This window comes from Xenopus tropicalis, chromosome 6 (assembly GCF_000004195.4).
Source record: "Xenopus tropicalis strain Nigerian chromosome 6, UCB_Xtro_10.0, whole genome shotgun sequence".
Taxonomy (NCBI): domain Eukaryota; kingdom Metazoa; phylum Chordata; class Amphibia; order Anura; family Pipidae; genus Xenopus; species Xenopus tropicalis.
In genome coordinates this window covers 106,881,670-106,903,831 of record NC_030682.2, presented here as the reverse complement: position 1 = coordinate 106,903,831, position 22,162 = coordinate 106,881,670, and the positions used below count along the sequence as shown (strand labels likewise).

Sequence of the window (22,162 nt, the reverse complement as noted above, 5' to 3'; positions counted from 1 at the left end):
CGCCGGCGACTTACATGTTCGCCGGTGGGATGGCAGAGGGAAGGCAACTCGGGGAGATTAGTCGCCCGCGAGCAGGGAGTTTTGCCGCGGGCGACTAATCTCCCTGTGTACCAGAGCCCTTACAGGTTTTTGTCTTTATTCCGTATCACAATATAAAACAAAGGATTATACAAAACTTAATTGTTATGTAAACATTCTCAGAGACACATGATCTAGAGTACAAACACTCTAAAAAGCCAAACCACAAACCCAGAAACTCACTGAGCCATGCTATCTGCAGGTGCCATGTGGTTCCTGTGTGGAATTGAGGTGCACACGGTTCATTACAGAAAACAGTAAGATTGTGAAAGTAAAATAAAAAAATAATTTAATTTCTAGGATAAATACATTTGTTTGAGTTTGTTAGAAATGAAGATACAGTATAACCTTAACTATGGTTTACGTAACAGACTTGCTGATCAGAGGCCTTGAATTAAAAAAAATGGAGTAAATATTCACAAAAAATTATAATTAATCAATTTTCTAGTTCTACGGCTCACTAAACATAACATCCATTTTATAGGTATTCTATGCCGTACATAGTTTGTAAATTGGCAATGGTATAAATATAAAAAAAATGTGCAAAGAATACCTGATTGTAATTGTCCAATGTCGTACATGATGTGCAAGTTCTAGTGTTATCGTTTTACAGAATTTAATACTGTGCTGATCATACAAAGATTGTAAGGATGCACTATTTGCCATAAGTAGTCACATGTCACCATTTTAGTCAGATTACAGTGAGGAAATATCTAATTTTCTGTTTAAAAAACTAACTGTATGAATGAATTTAAATTAACCATGTGATAAGGAGAAATATTTTGCAAAGCATTAATATCAATGTTTCAGAACACTGCATAACCAACATATTAATCACTAGGTAAATAAAAAATAATGCTGGTGATAGCTTACCACAGGCAGATTGTTTCCTGTCAGCATGAGGTAAAACAAATCATGGTCAGATTCCCCAAAAAGAATCATTGTAAGCAATTAGATTCACTAAGGTGGGGGCCAGGGTGCAATCTTTCCTTGACCACTGAAGTTGTAGTTCATCTTGAAATTAAATTTTAGCTTAATGTAGACAGAGATATTTTGAGACAACTTGCACTAGGTCTTCATTTTGTATGGATTTTAAATTATTTAGCTTTTTGTCAGCATGTTTTTTTAGAAGCTATCTAGTTGATAGGTTCATATTCACCCTAGCAACTAGGCACTGGTTTAAAGACAGGAAGAAGAATGAAAAGATCAAAATCAACAGTACTAGAAATAATTATTAAAAGATTACTACACTAAAGCTGAAGCTGTACAGAGCAATAGTTTTTGGCTGAGATCAGTGAGTCCCATTTGAAAGCTGGAAAGCAGAAGAATAAGGTAAATAAATAATGCTCATTTATCACTTGAAATTGGCTCATATGCCAAGGCATACCAGTCAGTATTTTTGGAACTGGGACTGCACTGATAACAAATTGGTTTCCTTGTCTTTTAGCTATGTCCAATCCAGAGAAATGGTGTTAAAATGAAGAAATTGTTAGTCCAGCTTTTTAAAATTAAAGGTGAAAACCACCCAAACAGTTTTTTGAAAAATGATAGATAATGCAAAGCAACTTTGCAATATGCACGAATTAAAAATGTTCAGTGATTATCAAGTTATTTACATTCACTGTACTCATAGCTGACAATGTTGCAGAAGCCATGATGATTAGTGGCCTGTTCCACACCTTGTGTCTCAATCCTTTCTCCTTGTAGATTGTAAGCTCTTTTGGGCATGGCCCTCTTCACCTCTTATATCGGTTATTGATTGCTTTATATGTTACTTTGTATGTCCAGTGTATGAAACCCACTTATTGTACAGCGCTGCGGAATATGTTGGCGCTTTATAAATAAATGTTAATAATAATAATTGATTCAAACATCAGACAAAGAGAACAAAAAGTGATAAATACTAGTTTTATTTCCAATTACATTTACAAATATATTTTAATCCATCGAAAATAGTTAAAGTATAGCTCAATGTTGCTATAATTACATTTTCATTCATTATGCAAAGAAAATGTTTGGCTGGAGAATCCCCCCCCCCCCATGTTAGATGATTATCTGGTGTAAATAAACATTTTTACTTCACTTTGGCTCCACATTTGTGAATTCCCCCTTGTGTTTTTAGGAGAAAATACAAGATTAAATAAATAATGGCCATCTTACTGCCACCCTCTGGATGGAACGGAGGTGGTGCCTCATCCAAGTGAAAAGTTCATATCACTCCATGGGAGGTAAACTGGTTGTCAGCATGATTAAATAGAAAACAAAAAAGGTGGTAGAGTTACCCTTTGTTCATGCATGACTGGCTCCTACAATCCATTTAGCAGATGCTAAAAATATGTGATTCCTATAAAATAACTTAAACAGTGATACAAGTCTGAGGGGTTTCAGTTTAACTTCATTCTCCGATAGGAATCTGAACTTACAGAAAACCTGCCAGGGAAACAATGACTTCTAAATGATGTAGTTGCACTTCCGCCCCCACAACTTTCACATAATCATTACATTTCTTTTTTTTTCTGTAGTTAATGTGTAAGGGGTGGGATACTGAACTGTCAGACTTACAAGACACTTCAGTCTTCACCTGCTGAGTCCCTCTAATTCAGAGTTTAAAAAGAAATGGACATCCACCAAGAAAATCTGAAACCAAGCCTCCTTTCAGAGACAATCAGGACTTTCTATCAAACAGGACTTTCTATCAAACAGGACATGTGGAAGATTCTGTCTATCTATTAATATTAGAAGATTGCAAGAGGCAAACTTTGCCTGCTTCAGTCCTCTTATGTATACCTGTAGACAACCAGCTGTTGGTTAACTACAACTCCCAGAATCCTTCCCTCTACACCATTTTTAGTTGTAGTTGCAAAGCTGAGTTGTTGTCCAACCTGCAACTTTCATGCTGCCCGTTATCATACTTTATGTTTATACTGAACAACACTTAACATAGTAAGCCTTTGTCCCATTAGTTACTTCCCTCCCGTTCCCAGCCAAGGGCCCCTGTGGTGTTGGGGGCCCAGGGCAAAAGCTTTCTTTACTCTACCCCAAAAGCGGCCCAGTTTGTAAGCATTCTTTGTCAGAGTACAGGGGTGAGGGGGAGTTGGGGAGTCTCAGTTTTACAAGCCTTGCAGGCTGCAGCTCCGCGGTTGAACAAAAGCAGTTTCTGTTTTTCAGCTGCCAGTGAGAGCGAAAGGGAGCGGGGGGGGAGGAGGCGGGAACCAGGCAAAATCAGGTCTCCCACTCCCTCCCCCGTCAGGTTTTTGTGACTCAGGCTGAGTGTGTCTGCCCCCCTCCATGAGGCCGGATATGAGCCACCAATCCGCGAAGCAAACAAATGTTATAGGGAGGGCTCATAAAAAACCCCGCGCAGCCACGTCTCACATCAAATAACTGAGACCTTTCTAAACATGAAGCACTTTAATGGTTCAGTCCGTGACTTCACCAACTGGCAAACACAGGCCCCTCCCACCGGTATCTCGTCACAAAGGATAAAAGGCGAATTGTGTGGGGCTTCATTAGGGGACGCGGGTTTATGGAGAGAGAAGATTGTGGCAGGATGGAGTCTGTCAACATTGGCAGCTTTCAAAGAGGAGCAGGAGCGGTTTATGGGTGGGGAGGGGACTTTTCTTTGTGTCAGGCGCTGTCACATAACTTCCCCCATGACATATATACACGAGAAGTAACTTTCTAAGGACTTTAGTATTACACTCTGCATATCCAGGGACTACCAGAGTTCTACCCTTGCAAACCCACATCTGTTTCATAAACGTGCCGCTGAGCTTTGTAGTTCTTGCGTTGCCAGGGTCCTCTCTTCTGTAACGTATATTATTAAAAAGCATGAACATATTGTGTGGTTCTGTACAAAACAATGATGGACGCATTAAATGCACTGACTATATACAAACATTGGGTAGAACAAATAAAAATAATGAGAAAGTAAAATCAAAATAATCCTGTGACAGGAACCTTTCTGTTAAATGCACCTTCTGGGCTTTGTGAAATCCCCAAATTTTTGAAATCACTCCCAGCAGTCATTGCCCATTTCATAGGGATTGATCAAAAACATTATTAAAAGACATATTTCCTCATTTTTCTCATTCCCCTGGGAAGCAGACAGTTTTCTGCTTCATAACAGAAAAAATAATTAATTTTTTTGTAAATAATTTACCCCTTAAGGTTGAACAGTGCAGTGCTCAAGCAGCAGAGGTACTCCTGCACAATTAGGGCTGCAACTATACAGAAGAGGAATATTCCAATCTACTGGTGTCCACTACAGGCTGATTCTACAGAAACTCAGCAAGTATAGGCACTCCCACTTATATCTAATTTCGGCAAGGACTGCTCTGAGCGCACAATAAACTAGGCTTTCAAAATGTGGGACATGGTACAGAGCACATTTTGAGGGCAGCATTAAGGTGCCCACACACTATAAGATCCGCTCGCTTGCCGATGTCGCCAAGCGAGCGGATCTTCACCCGATATCCCCACCTACGGGTGGGCGATATCAGGTAGCAACGATCGGATTACATTTGTGGTTATGGGGCAGTCGGTTCGGGGACTGCATCAACGAGCCGATGCGCTCCCCGATCCGACTGGATTTTCTAACCTGGCCGATCGAGATCTGGCCAATTTCAGGCCAGATATCGGTCGGCCAGGCTGCTCTGTTCTGCCCATACACGGGCCGATTAGCTTGCCGAATCGGTCCAAGGGACCGATATCGGCAGCTATAGTCGGCCCGTGTATGGGGACCTTTACTCTCTGGGAAAGTCACAGCAATCAGTATGCCAGGAATCCCCATAAAAGTTTACCCTTTAACATATTGTGGCACAGCAGCAAAAGTGCTCTACAAGTACAGTAGTATCCATAGGCAATAACAACAAGGCTTGTGGGAAATTCAATGGCATTGATTCTCTTAGAGCAGGGGTCCCCAACCTTTTTTACCTGTGAGCCACATTGAAATGTAAAACGAGTTGCAGAGCAACACAAGCATGAAACAAGTTCCTGTGGTGCCAAATAAGGACTGTTATTGCCTATTTGGCAGCCCCTATATGAACTGGAAGCCTACAGGATGTTCTGTTTGGCAGTATATCTGTTTTTTATACAACCAAAACATGCCTACAAGTTAAGAATGAAAAAATATGCACCTACTTTGAGGCCACTGAGAGCAACATCCAAGGGGTTGGAGTGCAACATGTTGCTCATGAGCCACTGGCTGGGGATCACTGTCTTAGAGCAAAGTGCCAGTCAAAAAAGTGAAAATGCAGAATACATGTTTCCCTTTAAAGTCATACTGACACGAAAAAAAACTACTTTTTAAAATATGAATCTACATAAAAGTTACCTATAGGACATGATGATTATTTTTTGCTAATAGATTTGCTTTTGTTAGTAATTGTTACCTAAACTTCCTAAACCTGACTGTTTTGCCAACCTGACTGTCCCTTCTCAACCTGTCAGTTACAGCTTCTAATGCTAAAGGCCTCCCGCTGCATGGGGGATCAGATCGGTCATGTAAACGCATCTGACAAATACTTTTATGACAAAATTATAAATAGCATGCAAAGACAAAGTTATGATAGATGTAAAAAGGTTTCATTTCTGTTGTCAGTATCTCTTGAAGTTTAGGTTACATGTTTCTAGATGACGTCCAAATTTCATAGAACACGGCAGGTAACAGTTGCCATCTCAGCGTTGTCAGACTTGACCCCTGTGCTGCAATAACAGAAATATTGACTCTTTAAGTCTTGCGAAATCCTCTTAATTTCGTAAGATTCTCAGATGAAAAAGTCAAGTGGCTGCTCCGTAGGAGGAAGCAGCTGAGTCTCGTAAACATTTGCCCTGATTTTGCTTCCCCAGCCCAGGAGTCAGAGCATGTGCGCTGCAAATGACAGTGTCAGAGCCGCTGCTGCCTACAATAATAACTGCTCTCCGAGCAGCAGCAGCAGCAGCCTCTTCCCTTTGGCTTAAGTTGTAGCCAGTGCTGCTGAGTCAGGGAGGTTATTGTGCCTTTGGGGAACATAACCAGAACCATTCACTGGATACTTTAACAGTTTGTCATCAGCTGCCTTGCTGCTTCCAGGAGTCATTATTTGCTTTCCGGATGACAACATCATGGTTCTCTGGTTAGTAGTAGTATAGGGGAACATAGCAATATCTAAAATAGGGAGACTAAATACATAAGTGCTAGGAGTTTCAACACATTGTTGGAATGAGGTCCCCTACCTGTGTTTCCTACATAGCAAATAAAGATAGGGGATAGATTTGGGATTTGCCACTGCTAAGGTGAAATGTAAAGATTTTTCCATACGGCCAGATGAAGCAGTGCCCCCAGTGGCCAAAATGACCATGAATGTGTTTGGTAGAAAGTTGTATAAATATAAATTGACTTCTTAGATGTATGTTTTACCCAGCAGGGGTTGCCATACTAAATGCCCTTTACTTTCCCACTGTTTCTATACTGCTGCCTAAATGTAACTCCAGCTGGGCGTAGATAGGGGAGGAATCATAAAACACAACTTTGCCAGATATGGAACCCCCCCTCAGTATGAGATCTTACATTCCTTTAGCTTTACTGTCAACCTCAGGGAAAGCAGCTACATCTGGTATAAAACTGCTGTTTGTGGGAGTTGCAGTTCAGATAAAGCTGCTGTGCCAAAAGTTTTCTAAAGCTTATTACCCTGATTGTGTTGTAACAATGACGTTCAGCCTGGGGCTGTCCAGCTAATGCTGCCTTGGAATTCTGTGAGATGTAGTTTAGCAAGAGCCACAGGTTATAGCTCGCTTTACTAAAGGTGCTGGGGAGTTATTATGAGAAACAGACTGCCCTGTGCTTCCCCCTCCTAGCTCGCATACTTTTTTTTGTCTCTCAGCAGTTTGGAGGGAATTTTGCTGGCAGAGGGGGGAGGGGAGGGATTGGTTGGCTCATCCCGTAGCAACAGGAGACAGAGCAGAGAGGCAGCTGTCAAAAGAGAAAGAATTAAAGAGAGGGGGAAAAAAACCCAGGAGCCGCCTGTGCAGTTTAATGATCAAACGGCTGTCTGGGAAAGAAAGCAAATAACAGGAAGCGGCTGCACCACTAACTGAAGCTCCCCCTGCAGCCCATGCAGTGTCACAGGCCCAGTGTGTCTGGGAGCAGAAAGGGGGGAATCCAGGAGGGTTTCTCATATCTCCTCCCACTGTGTGTGTGTGTGTGTGTCTGAGTGTCTGACAGTCCCGGGGAGGGTGTGAGAGCCGAGCTGCTGCTTACAAGCCATTACTCATTAGTGTAAGGGGGAGGGAGAGGAGCGTTACACTACATCTACCTCTGGCTTTCTTTAACCTTAAACTGCCTCATTGTGGCACCACACAGAAAAGTTGAAGGGAGACGGGCAGATTGGAACAAGACCCAGGAGGAGGGGGGAAAGTAGAAGAAGATAAAAGCAAAAAGAAAGAGCCTGTTGGTGAAGTGTAAAAGTGAACACCAACACATACATACAAACTGAAGTCATTTAGTTCGGGGCATCCCGTGTGTGTACATTGGCTCCCGGACTTCTCTAACGTTCTGCCTCTGAGCTGGGATCCTCCGGCGGCCCCACGCTAGTATGAAAGCCAAGAAAGGTAAGTACAGCCGCCTGGGATGAACTTCAGTGTGAGTGAGTGAGTGAGTGAGTGAGTGAGCCGGTGCAAGGGCTGCTGGTTAGGGGGTGCTGGGATGGAGACAGGAGAGCGAGTTGTACCGCACACTGGTGCAGTCACATGCGGATGGCGCTGTCAGCGTGAGTCCTGCTTATAGCGGCACCGTGCCCTCTGAATTGTCCGGGACCCCTAAGTACCCCCCCCCACTCTCTGAATTGTCCGGGACCCCTAGGTACCCCCCCACACACACATCCCGTTTCCCACTCTAAAATAGGAAAACGTGTTGGGCTCCCCAGGTGGCTGTCCCTTCCTGCACACACAGCTGCACACCGTGCGCTCCCAGCGAGCTGCCCCTAACGTCACAACACACGGGGGCATGCCTTGGGCTTTGCACGTATGGAACTATAACGCTCAGTCACTTCTGGCGCTGTACAACCGATGTTGCCGTGTTTGTGTGACTGTGTCGCTAGTTGGAAGGGCTCTGGCTGTGTGTGAAGTTGGTGCTGCTGAGGAGCAGGGAGTGATGAAGAGTTGGGCACAGGGTGAGTGTGGCATAGGAATGGGCTGGCAGAGGTGCCCGGGAAGGTGTGGGGCCGCTGGGAATGGGCTGGCAGAGGTGCCCGGGAAGGTGTGGGGCCGCTGGGAATGGGCTGGCAGAGGTGCCCGGGAAGGTGTGGGGCCGCTGGGACAGAGGGAAAGCAGCAGTGGAACAAAGGGAAAGTAAAGCCGCGCTCCCGCTGCACTTGTGGAACAAAGAAAGTTGCAGCACGAGGTGGCGGCACATGTTCCCGGGCGGGGAGAGGCCCCTCTGTGGCACCCAGTGGGCGATGTGGGCCCGGGTGTGTGCTGGGGGGCTGCTCATCTCCCTCATAACTAAAATCAACTTTGAAGCCCGAAAAAGTGTTCGCAGAAGGCGAGCAGCCTGGCTGTGTGGGAAAGTCTTTGTTTGGGAGCAGCAGCCTCACATTCCAGGGGAAGGGCTACATAACTTTTAAGGACAGATCCTTGTAAGCAGATGTGTGCGTAGCAGTGCGATCTGTCTGTGCTCCCAGCCGCACACACGCAACTCGGCAAAGTTTTGCGAGCGACTGCCTACAAGTTGCACTTCTTTTGTTCCTCGCCATGCGCTCCAGCAGGAACGGCCGGTGACAGCACTTGGGGGCCATTTCCCTACAGGGGATTTAGGAGCCTGCCGTCTTCTCCTGCCTAAATCCCCGCTTATTCCCTGTACATGAGCCGTTTGTACTTTGTTGGAGAGTTCAGTATGTAACTGTGCTACTCCCTGCCGGGTCACTGCTTCAACTATTAGCCAAACTCTCACATTTTCCTGGCCATATTGTTTTAATATTGCCTTTCGATATCTTTGTGTGTTTGGCAGCCACTTTCTCAATACTGAGAACTAAGTTGAGCTATAAAACAAAAGTCTGCTGAGATTTTTGTGTTGGTTCCCTTGTTGTGCGAGAGAGTGCCATGTGAGTGGGACTGTGTGGGAGTGTGTGGCTCGGCATTGTTCCGCACAAGACAGCGGGGCACGTTGGGAGCTGAGGAGCAGGGTGACAGGGAGGGGGCAGTGCTGCTGCTGCTGACAGATCAGGATGTGACAAAATGCTGCCAGATGCCTGAAACTTTCTAACTCCGCCCCCAACTCCCTGCAATAACCAGCAGCACTTGGGCATGTTGGGATCTTTTGTTCTGCTCAGCAGAAGGAGAGGGGGGAGCAGGCACATACTTTATTGCTTTGACTGGTTTTAGCATTATAGATATTTAGACCCTATATCCCTTCTGCCTTGCGTTTAGTCACAAAAATCAAAACCTTTTCAAATTCAATTCTTTGTACCCTTAAAGCAGTGCTATTTGTCTGTGACTGTTAGAATTGTAGCAAAGTATCCCATACACATTTCAGCTTTTCTTTTGCATCTGATATGTTATTTTGCTAGTTCTGTTGCACAAGACCCAAGTTGGGGAACTTTGTACCTTAAATAGGGGGAACTATCCGGCTGTGGCGGCCTGGAAAGTCCCATGGATTCCGCGCTCGCACGTTGGAGGATAAGCATATTTGCTGCCTGGCCAGCCTGTTGCAGTTTTTCCCTATGACAACACGCTGACATTTTGGCAGGCAGCCAGAGAAGCAGTGAATTAAGAATGCTGTCAGTTTTCCCTGTTTACATTGCAAATGTGCAATCTACTTTTTTCACATGCCAGGATTACTTGATTCAAAACAAACCGTTGCTCTGTAATTCAGTAATCTTGTTATAGCTAATTAGTTTGTAGCTCTTGTCATTTTTTGTTGTAAAAAAATAAATCGCAGTGACCCCTTTGCAAAGAGTTATGGTTACTCAGTAGTAAAAATCCGGTGACCTTAAGGACTGTTGTGTTCATACTGCATCTGTGTATCAGTGGTCTGATGGGCAATTCAAATGCCCAATTCCCATGCCTTGTTAGTAGGGCCGACATGGCGAGCTTGTCTGACTGTGCAGTCCCAGCACAGACCCCTGTGTAATTTATTCAATCTGTGGATGATGTTAGGCCTCATTTGTGCGTCTCTGCATCTGTTACATTCATTGGATCTGTCAGGTCAGATCACACAGTTCTGCGAGAAGTGGATCTAACTGTTACCTATGGGATATGGATGCATCAGAATCAGATTCAGCTTTTCTCTGCACGTGCGCCTGATTTCCATGGATCATGGACTGTCGCACAACCATGAGTCCAGCTGTTGAACAGATACACAGTGCTACAACTACTTTTGGCGTCTAGTTTGTATCATGGCTACTAAGTTCATATAGACCCACCCAATCTCTGTACGTGTAAAGGGGAAGGTTGGTATTTGGCCAGTTGAAGTAAAGAGCTCAATCTGACTTTGTCTGATGAGGATTAAGGAAAGTCACTAGTGTGTGTTTGCCCCCCAATCCCATGGCACTTTGTGCATTCGATGCAACATCACAGGGAAGTTATTGGTGGGTGCAACTGCTTCCCTCATAAGTAAGACTGTCAGCTGAGGCTTGTTTCAGAGTGGCTAATAAAACCAATTGACTTATTCTTTAAAAACTTACTTTTGAAAAATATGTTGGCAGTCATTGTCTCAATTGGATCATAACTAACTGTACCATTACTCAGATTTATCCTTTAAGGCACCCACACATGGTTTTTTCATTGCCCATCCTTACGTTTTAATGACATCTGTCAGTGTCACCTTTTTAACCTCACTGGCAGAATTGGGTTAATCCTTTGGGCATACTATTGGCCTATAACATATTGTGGCGGAGACCTCTCTTGTTCCCTTATGGTTTAGGGTCAGTGGATTCAAAGCCATATGTCAAAAATGACTATCACCTTCTGGAATAGTATGCAGTAAAGGAGATGCAATTTTGTGGACATCTCACCCGTATTTCTGGTGTCACGATTTTAATATAAAAACCGTTGCTCTGGGGCCAGGATAAGACACATGGGTATCTGGCCAAAAGCTTCATCTCCTGCAGATCCTCTGACATTGTATACGGTCTGTGCATTCAGCAGCCCACATTCCATGTGAACACAATGAGGCAAATTGTTCTGCAAGATGACCCTAGAAAATCTGCAGTAGTTTAACAGCTAAACAGGAAAGGAAATTGCTTTGAATGCAATCATATGGCAGAGGAACAAAGCACCTTTTTTGGCATTTTTACAAGCTGAATGCAAAGTAAATACCATTTTCTAAGGAAAGCGGGCCTTTATGTTATTTGTTTTCACCAGTATTGTAGATAGATGTGAAGAGTAGTATAAACTTAATAAAGCTGTAGCACTTAGCTATGTGTGTATATTGTTTGGCCCAATTTCACTGTCCACGACTAATATTCCTTTCTGTTTCTAAGGCCACTTATGGTGAAAAACATAATTAAAAAAATCAAGACTATTTGAAAGGTTGCTAAGAACTGGCCATTCTATAACATACTAAAAGTTAATTCAAGTAGTGTGCACAGCTTTCATTTTCCGTCCTGTATTTCTCTGCTGCAAATTGATTCATATTTTCACAAATGGTCTTTTTAAAGTTTTAATACTCTTTCTAAGGTGGTCCATGCATGTTTTGGGAACCCCTAAAAATGATCAGTTTAACCCAGAGATCTCTGCCTGATCAGGAAAAATTAAAAAAAAAAAAAAAAGACCAACCATTGACCTGATTTGGTGGATGTTTTGTGTCATTAACTGTCCTGGAAGTATAAAGGCCATACTTCAGAGTGATCTGTCTGATGGGCCAATTCCCTCCAATCTACCTATTCTTCCTCCTTTTACAAAATAGAGGAATAAAGTTTTTCACTTTATTTCTGGTGCTGCACAAGAGTCCAAAAATTTGCGTCACGTTAATTCATTCTTGATTTGTTTTTTTAATTTCTAAAGAATTCAGTCTTAACCATAAAGGATGTGTAACTAATGTGTAATTAACAATAAGGCTCACAAATATACAAGAATCACATCAATGTGAGAGATGGTAACAAGAATTCTGTAAATACAAGTTGAGTTTAATTTTCAGCCAAAACGGTTACTGTTTACTTACTGTATTCCTTGATAAGAACACTCACCGACTGTATTATTGGTCTGGGCAGTTTCCTGCTTGGGCTATAAAGACACAATGAACTTGTTCCTTATATTTGTTTACAGTCACTTTTAGATCCGAATGTGTTTCCTGGCTGTGCTCTCTTTTGACAGACTCCTCTGGCAGCGAGGGAAATTAAAGAGGTGTTTATGTTTGACAGAGGCCATAATAACATATGGTATTCCAGTACAGTCAGCCTCTATTTCACCACTCTGAGCTGACTTTGCACAAAAATGGAACAGACATATTTCTTGCAGAATGTTTTTTTTTCTTGGTTCTTTTTCAAATTAGCACAGAATCACGTGGATACGGAGGGCAAACATTTTCTTCAAAATGGCACATAACAAATTGGGCTAATATTTTTCTTTATAGTCCTTAAACTTGATACTGGGAATGATTTACTAAGTGAAGCAAACAGAGTTAAGCTTTCACCTCATGTTGTCTTCTGACAGCCATGAGTCACGTCTTATCTATAATGTTAGTGAAATTAAATATGATAAAACGGACGGGCGAATATTACTCATAGCCAGGGAATGAAATGTGAAGGAGCGATATGAGTTCTGAAATGCCTTTAGGAGGAGGGGTGATCTAAATGCACTTGTTGCTCTTCTGTATGCTGGCGTCAAATTCACTTCTCATGGTTTATAAGTGAGTGTTCATGTGGTTTGCAGTAAAAGAGTTAAAGAAGATTATCAAGCTTTAGGGCTTTAAAGGCAGTTCTCAGATCTGAATTGGTTTGCGGTGTAAATAGTTGATTTGAAAATAACAGTTTGTGGCTTTTTTTATCATTAAACCATTTCCTGGATGTCCATAAAATCAGTTTTGCACCCGGTGGTTTAGCTTCTCATGGCTTGTGTTATAGGTTGTGGCACCACTGACTCTGACCCGTTACTTGTATTATTTTTTCTAAACAATAGACCTGAATGTGATTGTAGGTACACAGTGATTGACAGGAAATATTTAGCAACATATCCCAGCTTATCAGTCTCTTTAATATACTTGCCTTATTTTTGTGTATAACTAATCATGATAAACCCTGCTTTTGCTTTTGTTTGTGTATGTAATGCCCCCTACTTGATCATGGCTTATATCTTTACTTATTTTAATTAGTGCAAAAACTTTTTAGCAGTCCACCAGTTATCCTCTTTGCAAGTTCATTTTTTTAATGATCCTAAAAGTGAAATTTCACCTCCCTAGAGAGCTTTGTCAGTGCCAGTAATCCCCTTCTTGTTACCACTGTAGTAAAAGTGTAACACACACAAATATAGTTTTGCCACAGGAAAAGCATTTAAGTGAATTTTATCTTTGTTTGTCTCCCAGGCTTAGTTCCTCTATCAGGCAGTGAGACAGAGGATGACGATGGTATGGATATCCCACTGGATCTTTCTTCCACTGCTGGCTCAGGGAAGAGGAGGAGACGTGGAAACTTACCTAAGGAATCCGTGCAGATTCTGCGGGACTGGCTCTATGAACACCGCTATAATGCCTATCCCTCTGAGCAAGAGAAAGCACTGCTGTCCCGTCAGACGCATCTCTCCACACTACAGGTACACACAGATTCTTTTACAAAGGGTCTTAAATACCAGGCAGGGGTGATTATTGTGTATGTTTGTAAAAATATCTTGTAAAGTAGGTCTCATTATAACTATACTGTGCTGCTGGTGTCCTTCAACAGTTCCCTGTAACTCCCAGCATCATTAGAAGGCCTCTAGTAGCAAGATGACAAGATTTTAATTCACTTATTGTTTAGAGACCATCACTGAAACCATTAATTGTTGTTTTTTCCACATACATAGTAACATAGTAAGTTAGGTTGAAAAAAGACACATCCATCTAGTTCAACCTTTTATGTTTATAAAGAAACCTGCCTAGCGGCCTGTGTTTCACTAAAGAATTATTAAAGAGATACTGACACCAGAAATGAAACCTTTTTCACATCTATCATAACATTGTCTTTGCATGTTCTTCTATGAGGGGGCAGCCATATTTGTGCAGCAGTAGGATGTTAGCATTAGAAGCTATAACTGACAGGCTGAGAAGGGACAGTCAGGTTGGCAAAACAGTCAGGTTTAGGAACTTCAAGCAACAATTAAATACAAAACCAGTGAAAAAAGATCAACATGACCTATTGGTAACTTTTTATGTAGTTTCATAAATTGAAAAGTCATTTTTTCGTGTCAGTATCACTTTAAGTGATAATGCACATTTTAGAAGTTACATGAGACAAGGACATGCTATTTAGGGCAGCAAATCCGCCATCTCTAATATTTGAGAAGTGAATAAACACTCCTGAACCCAGCGCTTCTTGGTACAAGGTCTGTTTGTGTAAATCTTCTAGTGGGAAACCAATGTGGATCACATGCTGCTTCCTCCTGATATCAGCTCCCCTTTAGATGAGCCTCAAAATATGTATGCAGTAGTGTTGATGGAAGCGCATAAAAGTGGAACAAAACAAAAATATATATAGTGCAGATCAATAGAGTAAAGGAATCAAAAAACTGAAAACAAATTAGAGCGTGAGTGCTTAATCAATCACCAATGCTAGATGAAGTGACCCCAACTCTGTATATATTATAATGGTGTTATAACTGCTCACCAGAACCTCTTAAAAAGGAACATGTAGATCAATCCCAGCCGGGCATTGATTGAAGAGGGATCCAATTTCACAAATGTAGTAGTAATATAAAATCAACGAACAAATGAAGAGTCAGTGATAGCTCAAACCCTTTGGGTTTCTGACTGATGTGCAGTCTCAATACGCGTCCATGCTTTTTAAACTGGATAGCTTCTGGGGCCCTAAAATGGCTTTTATTCTGGACCCTTGAACCTGGAACTATTCCTTTGACCTCTGACTTGTATAACCTCTATAATGCTGCTAGGGCTGTGAACTCATGGCGATGTGTTCATCTTGCTCTTTATGTACCAACATATGGCCTTGGCCTGTGATAATATGCAAGAGCCTGTAAATAAGTATCATACAATGTTAACAACTAACTTAGAGTTAAATTGTCATGCCAGGGTGACAGCCTAAAGAATTGCTCACACAGATGACTTGTGGTCGGCTTACAAATCCTTTGCATTATCTCATACAAGATGTAACCTGTTGCCCTGGTAGATGGAGGCTCTTGCTAGCTAATTTACATTTCAGCAGTCCTGGGCTGGCTGTGGTGTCAAAGTCCAAAACATGACATTAGATATACACACAAGATTTAACAGCATTTTATTTGTTATTCTGTGCTTGAAATACTTTACAAACAGCTCCTATGATAACATTAGGTTGGCTGAGCTCTAACAGAGGAGTAATTTCCCTTGCCCTGGTAACAAAGAGCTTCAAATAGTACGTTGGCAGGAGTGACATAGCTAGAAGTTTCCACTATATATTTTCCAGATGTCAATGTTATTATTTCACTTTATAATAAACATTTTGTATGATGTAGACCTTGATATTCTAATTTACATTTGGTCTTTATAGTCCTTGCTTTCTGTACCTGGGAATTTAAAATGTTATCTGGTTGTTAGGGATAGTGGCCCTGGAAACCAGAAAGAAGATTAATCCTTGAGGCTTCCCTTACTATACAGACCCTCTCACGCATGTCAGCCAAGCCACTGTCCCTGTATCAAGCACATGCAAATTTAAAGTCCATCATGCCCAGCTACAGTATTGCAAGAAACACAAATAATAAGACCAAAATCAAATTCTTTTTGGAAACCATTTTTATTGCTAGACTGCTTCTGGTATTGGGTATTTGTTCATAGCAGTCGTGATGCAGTTTCTTATTAGTGTGGTGGGCTGATCCTAAACTGAATTCAGATCCAAAATAGTGGCTAAGAAAATTCAATTCACAGTTTGTAGCATTCAACCTGTATTGTTTCCCATTTTGCACAAGCAGTGCTTTTGGTTTCATGTAATTTTCATCCCAGTTTTCCATAAACTAACCTTCTATACAAAAGGCTACCTATATGTAGCTATGCCAGTGTGCTAGCATTTACCAGTGCCCAACCCCACCAACAGTAAGTCTGTTGTGGTGGCTAAGTTTCCCCAAAAATTATTTTTTGACGTCCGTAGCCGTGCCTAGCTGTGTTTAACTTTTTGTCTAAAGATTGCGCTGTTGATTACTGTAATTAAAGACAATTGGTTGAAGGGCTTTCCTTAGAAATAATAATAGAGGTTGTTTTCAGTCCTGTTTCATCGGATATCTTGTCCATAATCTCTCACTTGCAAGTTTTTTCCTATTTCTCTTCTGAATTCCAATGGGATTTACAGGGTCAGCTGAAATCAGATGGAAGTTAGTAGTGTGCATGGGATAGTATTTGGTACGTAATAGTGTACATTAGTCATGGCTGAAAAACTATTGAAAATGTTGCCATGTTCTCCCCTTGTCTGCATGGATATCTTTCAAATACACTGATTTCTCACACCACACTCACAGAATATGCAGGCAGGATGATTGCCTTGTGATAAAATGTACTATTTTATTATTTATTATTATTTAGTGTGTATGTGATAGGGTCATGTGATGCTTAGATTGTAAGCTCCAGTGGGCAGGGACCAATGTGAATGATTTATCATCTGTATAAAGCTATGTGAAATATGGCAGCACTATATACATACATGCAAGATTATAGTCAAGTATAGTAAGTTGCAGCATTATACAGTAGTCATAGTCTTAATAATTCCAAGGCTTTATGCATATAGGTCTTTATTGTACAATTTAAATACAACACAAGGTTTAAAATGAGTTATAGGCTTGACATTTTTAAAGGGGAAGTTAATCTTTGACATCACAATATTCCACCACTCTCTGAATTGAAATGCAAACTTATCTTATTGCAAGGTTTAACAGCAAGTTACTTTTCTTTTACTTGTGTCTCTGTTGGGCCCTCTCCCACTTTTAGGGCCTGGAAACGGACAAAGCGTTCCGTGCGCCCAGGCCCTAGTTTGTAATCGGAATTGTAAGCAAGCCCCCGCTTGCTTTAATGTCCCCTCCCATATAGTAACCTTGTTCATTAGACAGTATATTTAGCTGTATTGAGAGAGTTAATTTGCAGAGCCGAGCCTGCCCTAATTGAAGACATGCCTGGTAGCACACAAGTTCAGCAGTTTCAGTGAGTCACTGGCCTCTCCGGTAAAAGACAAACAACATCTTGTTTCAAAGGAAAGAATTCCCACCATTAGCCTAAGGTATGGGAAGTCACACGGAAGAAACGTTTAAAAAGGAGAGCCTTCAGACGATTTATAGATTGAAATTTCCTGGGGCTTTATTAGGTAGGACTCCTGTGTATCAGCCTGACAACTGCTCCTTTGTATTGGGAGAAACCACCGTGAGAATCGTGTCTGGGGCGCTGTGTCATTTTGCATGCACAACCTGTTTGCTCTCTTAAAGGGGTGCTTCTCCTTTAAGTTAACTTTTAGAATGTTAGAGAATGGCCCATTCTAAGCAACTTTTCAATTGGGCTTTATTATTTTTTTTAAAGTTTATGTATTTGTACTCTTTCCAGCTTTTAGATGGGGGTCACTGACCCCATCAGCCAAATGTTGCTAATGTTACTTATTAGTTATTTTTCTGTTTAGGTCCTCTTCTATTCATATACCAGTCTCTCATTCAAACCACTCCCTGGTTGCTAATGTAATTTAAACCCTATCAACCAGATAACTGCTGAAATGTCAAGTCTGGAGAGTTCCTAAACAAAAAGTGAAATAATGAAAAAACACAATAAAAAATGAAGACCAATTGCAAATTGTCTTGGAATATTACTCTCTACATCATTGCTACAATTAGTTACTTCCAACTCCTATACCATTTATTTTTTGTAATCGGCATCATCTCAAACTTGACAGGTCGTAAAAAAAAAAATGCTGGCTCCACCTGGCTTATAAATATACTGATTGTGTGTATATATACTTGTTAATGAGGTCAATATAATACACTAGAGCCATGAATATACTGTATATTATATCCTTATAAATGGAGCTTAGTGATGTCATTTCTGTCACATGACTCCCTGAAACATGTGTATTTTAATAAAATATAAAGGTATTAGAAGTCACCTTGGAGTTCCATGACCTGTATTAAAGCCTGTATATATGGTCATGAAACTCCTCGGTGACTGTAATATCCCTATATTTTACAACAGGGGCTACATTATTCACTGTATAATCAGTGATTTGATAAGGGCCTTACAGATTTAGGTGCAGATAGGGAAGATCCAGCTGAACTCTCTAACCTGGATTTTATATATTTGGTATCCAGTCATTAATCCGTAGTGCTAATTACTAATATTCGTCATGTTATTTGATGTCTGTGTACAGAATGATTAAGCCAAGAAATCTGCCATTGACTTCAGCACCAGCGAGTGGGTGTCATTTAAGATTTGGATTGAAAGCACAGATCTGCCCAAGGAGAGTTTTGGCTGTTCTTTTGTGTTTGGTCACTGTAGCAGCATTACTCCAAGTGCATTATCTGTAGCGAGGCTGGGTGCTTTGCGCTAAAACATGTAGATTTACCTGGGGGAGGTGGTGGCAGCTTCCTCAAATGATAATTGAGGAGAATCAATTATGGTCTTTCTTAAGGAACCCCACATTTCCGTGTTTACATCACTGTGAGGATTGGTCATCTTTTAACCCCCTTTTGTGTTCCTGGGGCATTTCAGATTTTTCTCCAAATCCTGATCTTGTGTATCCATATTTGTAATTCAGTATTTATAACCCATTTTCATATTCATTATGTCTTAGTTCACATTCTTGATCCAAAATCAAATACTGTAATTGTATTTTCTTTTGCTCTCTAGGTCTGCAATTGGTTCATCAACGCGCGCCGCAGGCTTTTGCCTGATATGCTAAGAAAAGACGGGAAGGACCCCAATCAGTTCACCATTTCTCGAAAGGGGGCCAAGATAAGCGACGTGATCCAGATGGATTCCCCGACAGGCACAAAGCCTTACATTCCCACTATAGACGAGAACTCCTTTCATTTCACTTCGTCAGGACCTAATCAGAGCTCAGGGAAGTTGCTGGCTTCTAAACTGTCTCCTCCACAATCTCTGCTCGCTCGCCCTTCTGTGATCTGTCATACCACTGTAACGTCACTAAGTGATGCGCCCTTCAATTTCACCCATGTGTTAAACGCTGGACAAATCCCAGACCCGCAGCAGACCGAAGCGAGCAACTTAACAGAAACCTCAATTCTGTACCATGAAGACACTAGTAAACTGGGACAAAACACAAATGCACAAAGTGGACTTTTCAACACTCCGCCCCCAACTCCCCCAGACCATAACCAGGATTTCAGTGGCTTTCAGTTATTGGTAGATGTTGCTCTCAAACAGGCTGCAGAGATGGAGCTGCAGGCTAAGCTTGTGGCCTAACTTTGGTTTCTTTTTCCTTTCTCCTAGGAGTTAAAAACTTTCAAAACATTTCTTTTGGACTGCCCAGGTTGCTAACAGACTCTCTGCATTATCTGAATCTATATATTTGTATTTTTTCTTTTTTTTTTTTTTTTTTGCACATGGAACTGTCAAGCGGAACATTCTTATCACAAAGAAGTCTTACCTTTTTGAACTTGGACTGCTTTGTGTTCCCCTTCATAAGAACTGTGACTCAAGCGTTTGACTGTTGAGAGATTCTCAGTTGCCATGTTATGGACATTGCTTTATTGCAAAGTGGCCATTAGCTTATTCTTGCAGTGATCTAGAACAGGGATGTCTAACCTGCATCCCCTCCAGTTGCTAAACTACAAATACAAGTTGCCACCTGCGGCTAGGGGGCTGCAAGCAGGTCATCCTTGTGCTAGAAGTACTCAGGGGCGAGGGAGATGATATATCATATACACACTGCATTTCATTCAGATAAACCTAAAGTTAGAGCTACTGTAGAAACGACATGCTTCTATTGTTTCTTGGTAGATAAATGTGAGTTGTTTCCCAAGATTGTGACTTTTTTTGGTACCTTTCAGACTGTGCAATATTTAGAAAACAAATTAGAACTTTTTATATCATTCCAGAGCAGGAAATATGCTCTCATACTGTCTACAACTAGAATTTTTTTTTTTTTTCCCCCACAATGTAATAAAATGTTTTGTTTAAGGTAATATACAAACTGTGTTTTTGTTACCTGGGAATGGCATTAGAATACTATGTAACTGGATTCTGTTCCCACCTGGAATATTAACTGCTATGTAAAGATTTGTTTCCAAGACCTGTATTATTTTTGTATACTTTTGTAATATAGAAAAATAACAATGGAAAAAAAAACCCACAGTGTCTGTTTCATTCATTTTGTTTCCTGTATAAGGTGCTTGGAGATTAGGCTGTCTGATCTATGAATAGAAACAGGGAACAAAATAAAGAGCCCATATATATATGTGCTGAGGTTTGTATAGAAGACTGATAGGACACTATATTATACTATATGTGAGAGAGAAGAGACTAAAGTGAGTTAATTTGCCCATACACAGGGAGACTGCAGAGAGCAAACTGCCTTAAGTGATTTTATATTGTGGGAATCTTCTGCAGAGGTGAATGTTGGTTTGAAGTTTAAACTTTAATGCAAGTGTCTGTGTCTGACTCCAGAGGGCTATTGGTGCCTATTGGCAGGTACCCTGTAGTGGTTTTCTATTGCAATTAAAGGCTTGTTAGGAAGTTGTCTAAAGTAAATTTAGAGGTTAAAAGGGTAACTTTAACTTAAAGTTAACTTTTAGTGTGCTATAGAGCTTTTTAATTGCTTGTCATTTTTCATTATCACTTTTGAGTTATTACCCCCTACTTATGTCTCTTTCCATCCTAGAAGATATTGCTCTGAGCTTATGTCTTCGTGATTTTTTTTTTGTGGTGTTTCAGCAGCTCTCAGTTTACATGGTTTAAATGAGAGACTGGAATATGTATTGGAGAGAGAACTGAATAGAAACACAAGCAATAAAAATTAACAAAGACTGCCATGGAGGTAAAATACCTTCAAATTTTCCAAACAGAGTCTCCTGTTGGCGTGGAGTCAACACGGGATGCAAAATAGAATTTTACAGCCATTATAAGGCAACCCCAAACGCTTTTCCATACTTGTGTGGCTGCCCAATGCACATTTGACATTTGTCTACATTATACTAGAAGTTAATTTAGTTTAAAAGGTAAGCTACCCCTTTAAAAATAAGATTTCTCTTAAAAAAAAACAAAAAAAAAAACTAGCTATTGCTGTTGTGTGTGTGTGTGTATAGCCAGACATGGCAAAGGTGATTCCCTTGTATCTGAAAACACAGCTCAGTGTTTGAAATCCATGTGAGCGGCACTTGAGAGGTGAATCTGTGGCTGTAAGGATGTATCATGTCTCTAAGCTCCCTGTTGTCTGAGAGATTTGCTGATTTTTTTCCTAGACATTCCCATTCCTGGACATGCTCGTTCTTGGCACTCTCTAAAGCAGACTCACTCCTCCTTTGGCACCCATGAGCTTGCTTGTTTCTGGCATCTATTCACACTTAGCTGGTAGCAGCGGCAGGGGTTTTGGCAAGTTCATGTTCTTGAGTTCTGCAAAATCTTTTGGGATAAATAATCCAGTTACCTTATTGGCTTTTATGTCTTAGCATTTTGGCGGTGATCATCTTCCAGAAGCTTAGCACTAATTATTTCTCTATTACCAGCATTTCTCTGTAAATGTGCAATAGAAATCTGCTGCTATTTGCCTTTCCATAAGCATCCTTTGTTTGTTGCTACTTTAACTCCCATAGTGCTTTTGAGAATCTTCCTCGGGTTCCTTTCTGGCTGCACTAGGGTATATTCATTGTGTAACAAACTGAATGACTAAGAATTTCACCTAATGTTTGGTGAAGGGCTTGCTTGTCACTAGGATATGACTGAAATAAGCAAATGCTAGAGAACAGGCAAAGGGAATCCAGACACAACAGCTAAGTGAATTCATAC

General features: G+C 41.1%; 1 protein-coding gene and 1 long non-coding RNA gene across 4 annotated transcripts; both read left to right on the top strand.

The window, feature by feature from the left end:
* The first annotated feature begins 7,353 nt into the window (after positions 1 to 7,353).
* On the top strand, positions 7,354 to 20,497 carry tgif1 (TGFB induced factor homeobox 1). Of its 3 annotated transcripts, none has more exon segments than NM_204051.1 (3): positions 7,354 to 7,668; positions 13,577 to 13,803; positions 19,046 to 20,497. In NM_204051.1, coding segments are annotated over 3 exon segments (819 nt in total). In that variant the 5' UTR covers positions 7,354 to 7,652; the 3' UTR covers positions 19,622 to 20,497.
* Positions 8,235 to 11,541, top strand: LOC108647918. Its single transcript, XR_001924789.2, has 2 exons — positions 8,235 to 8,314; positions 8,358 to 11,541. It is a non-coding gene; the product is annotated as an uncharacterized LOC108647918 (long non-coding RNA).
* Positions 20,498 to 22,162: the final 1,665 nt, after the last annotated feature.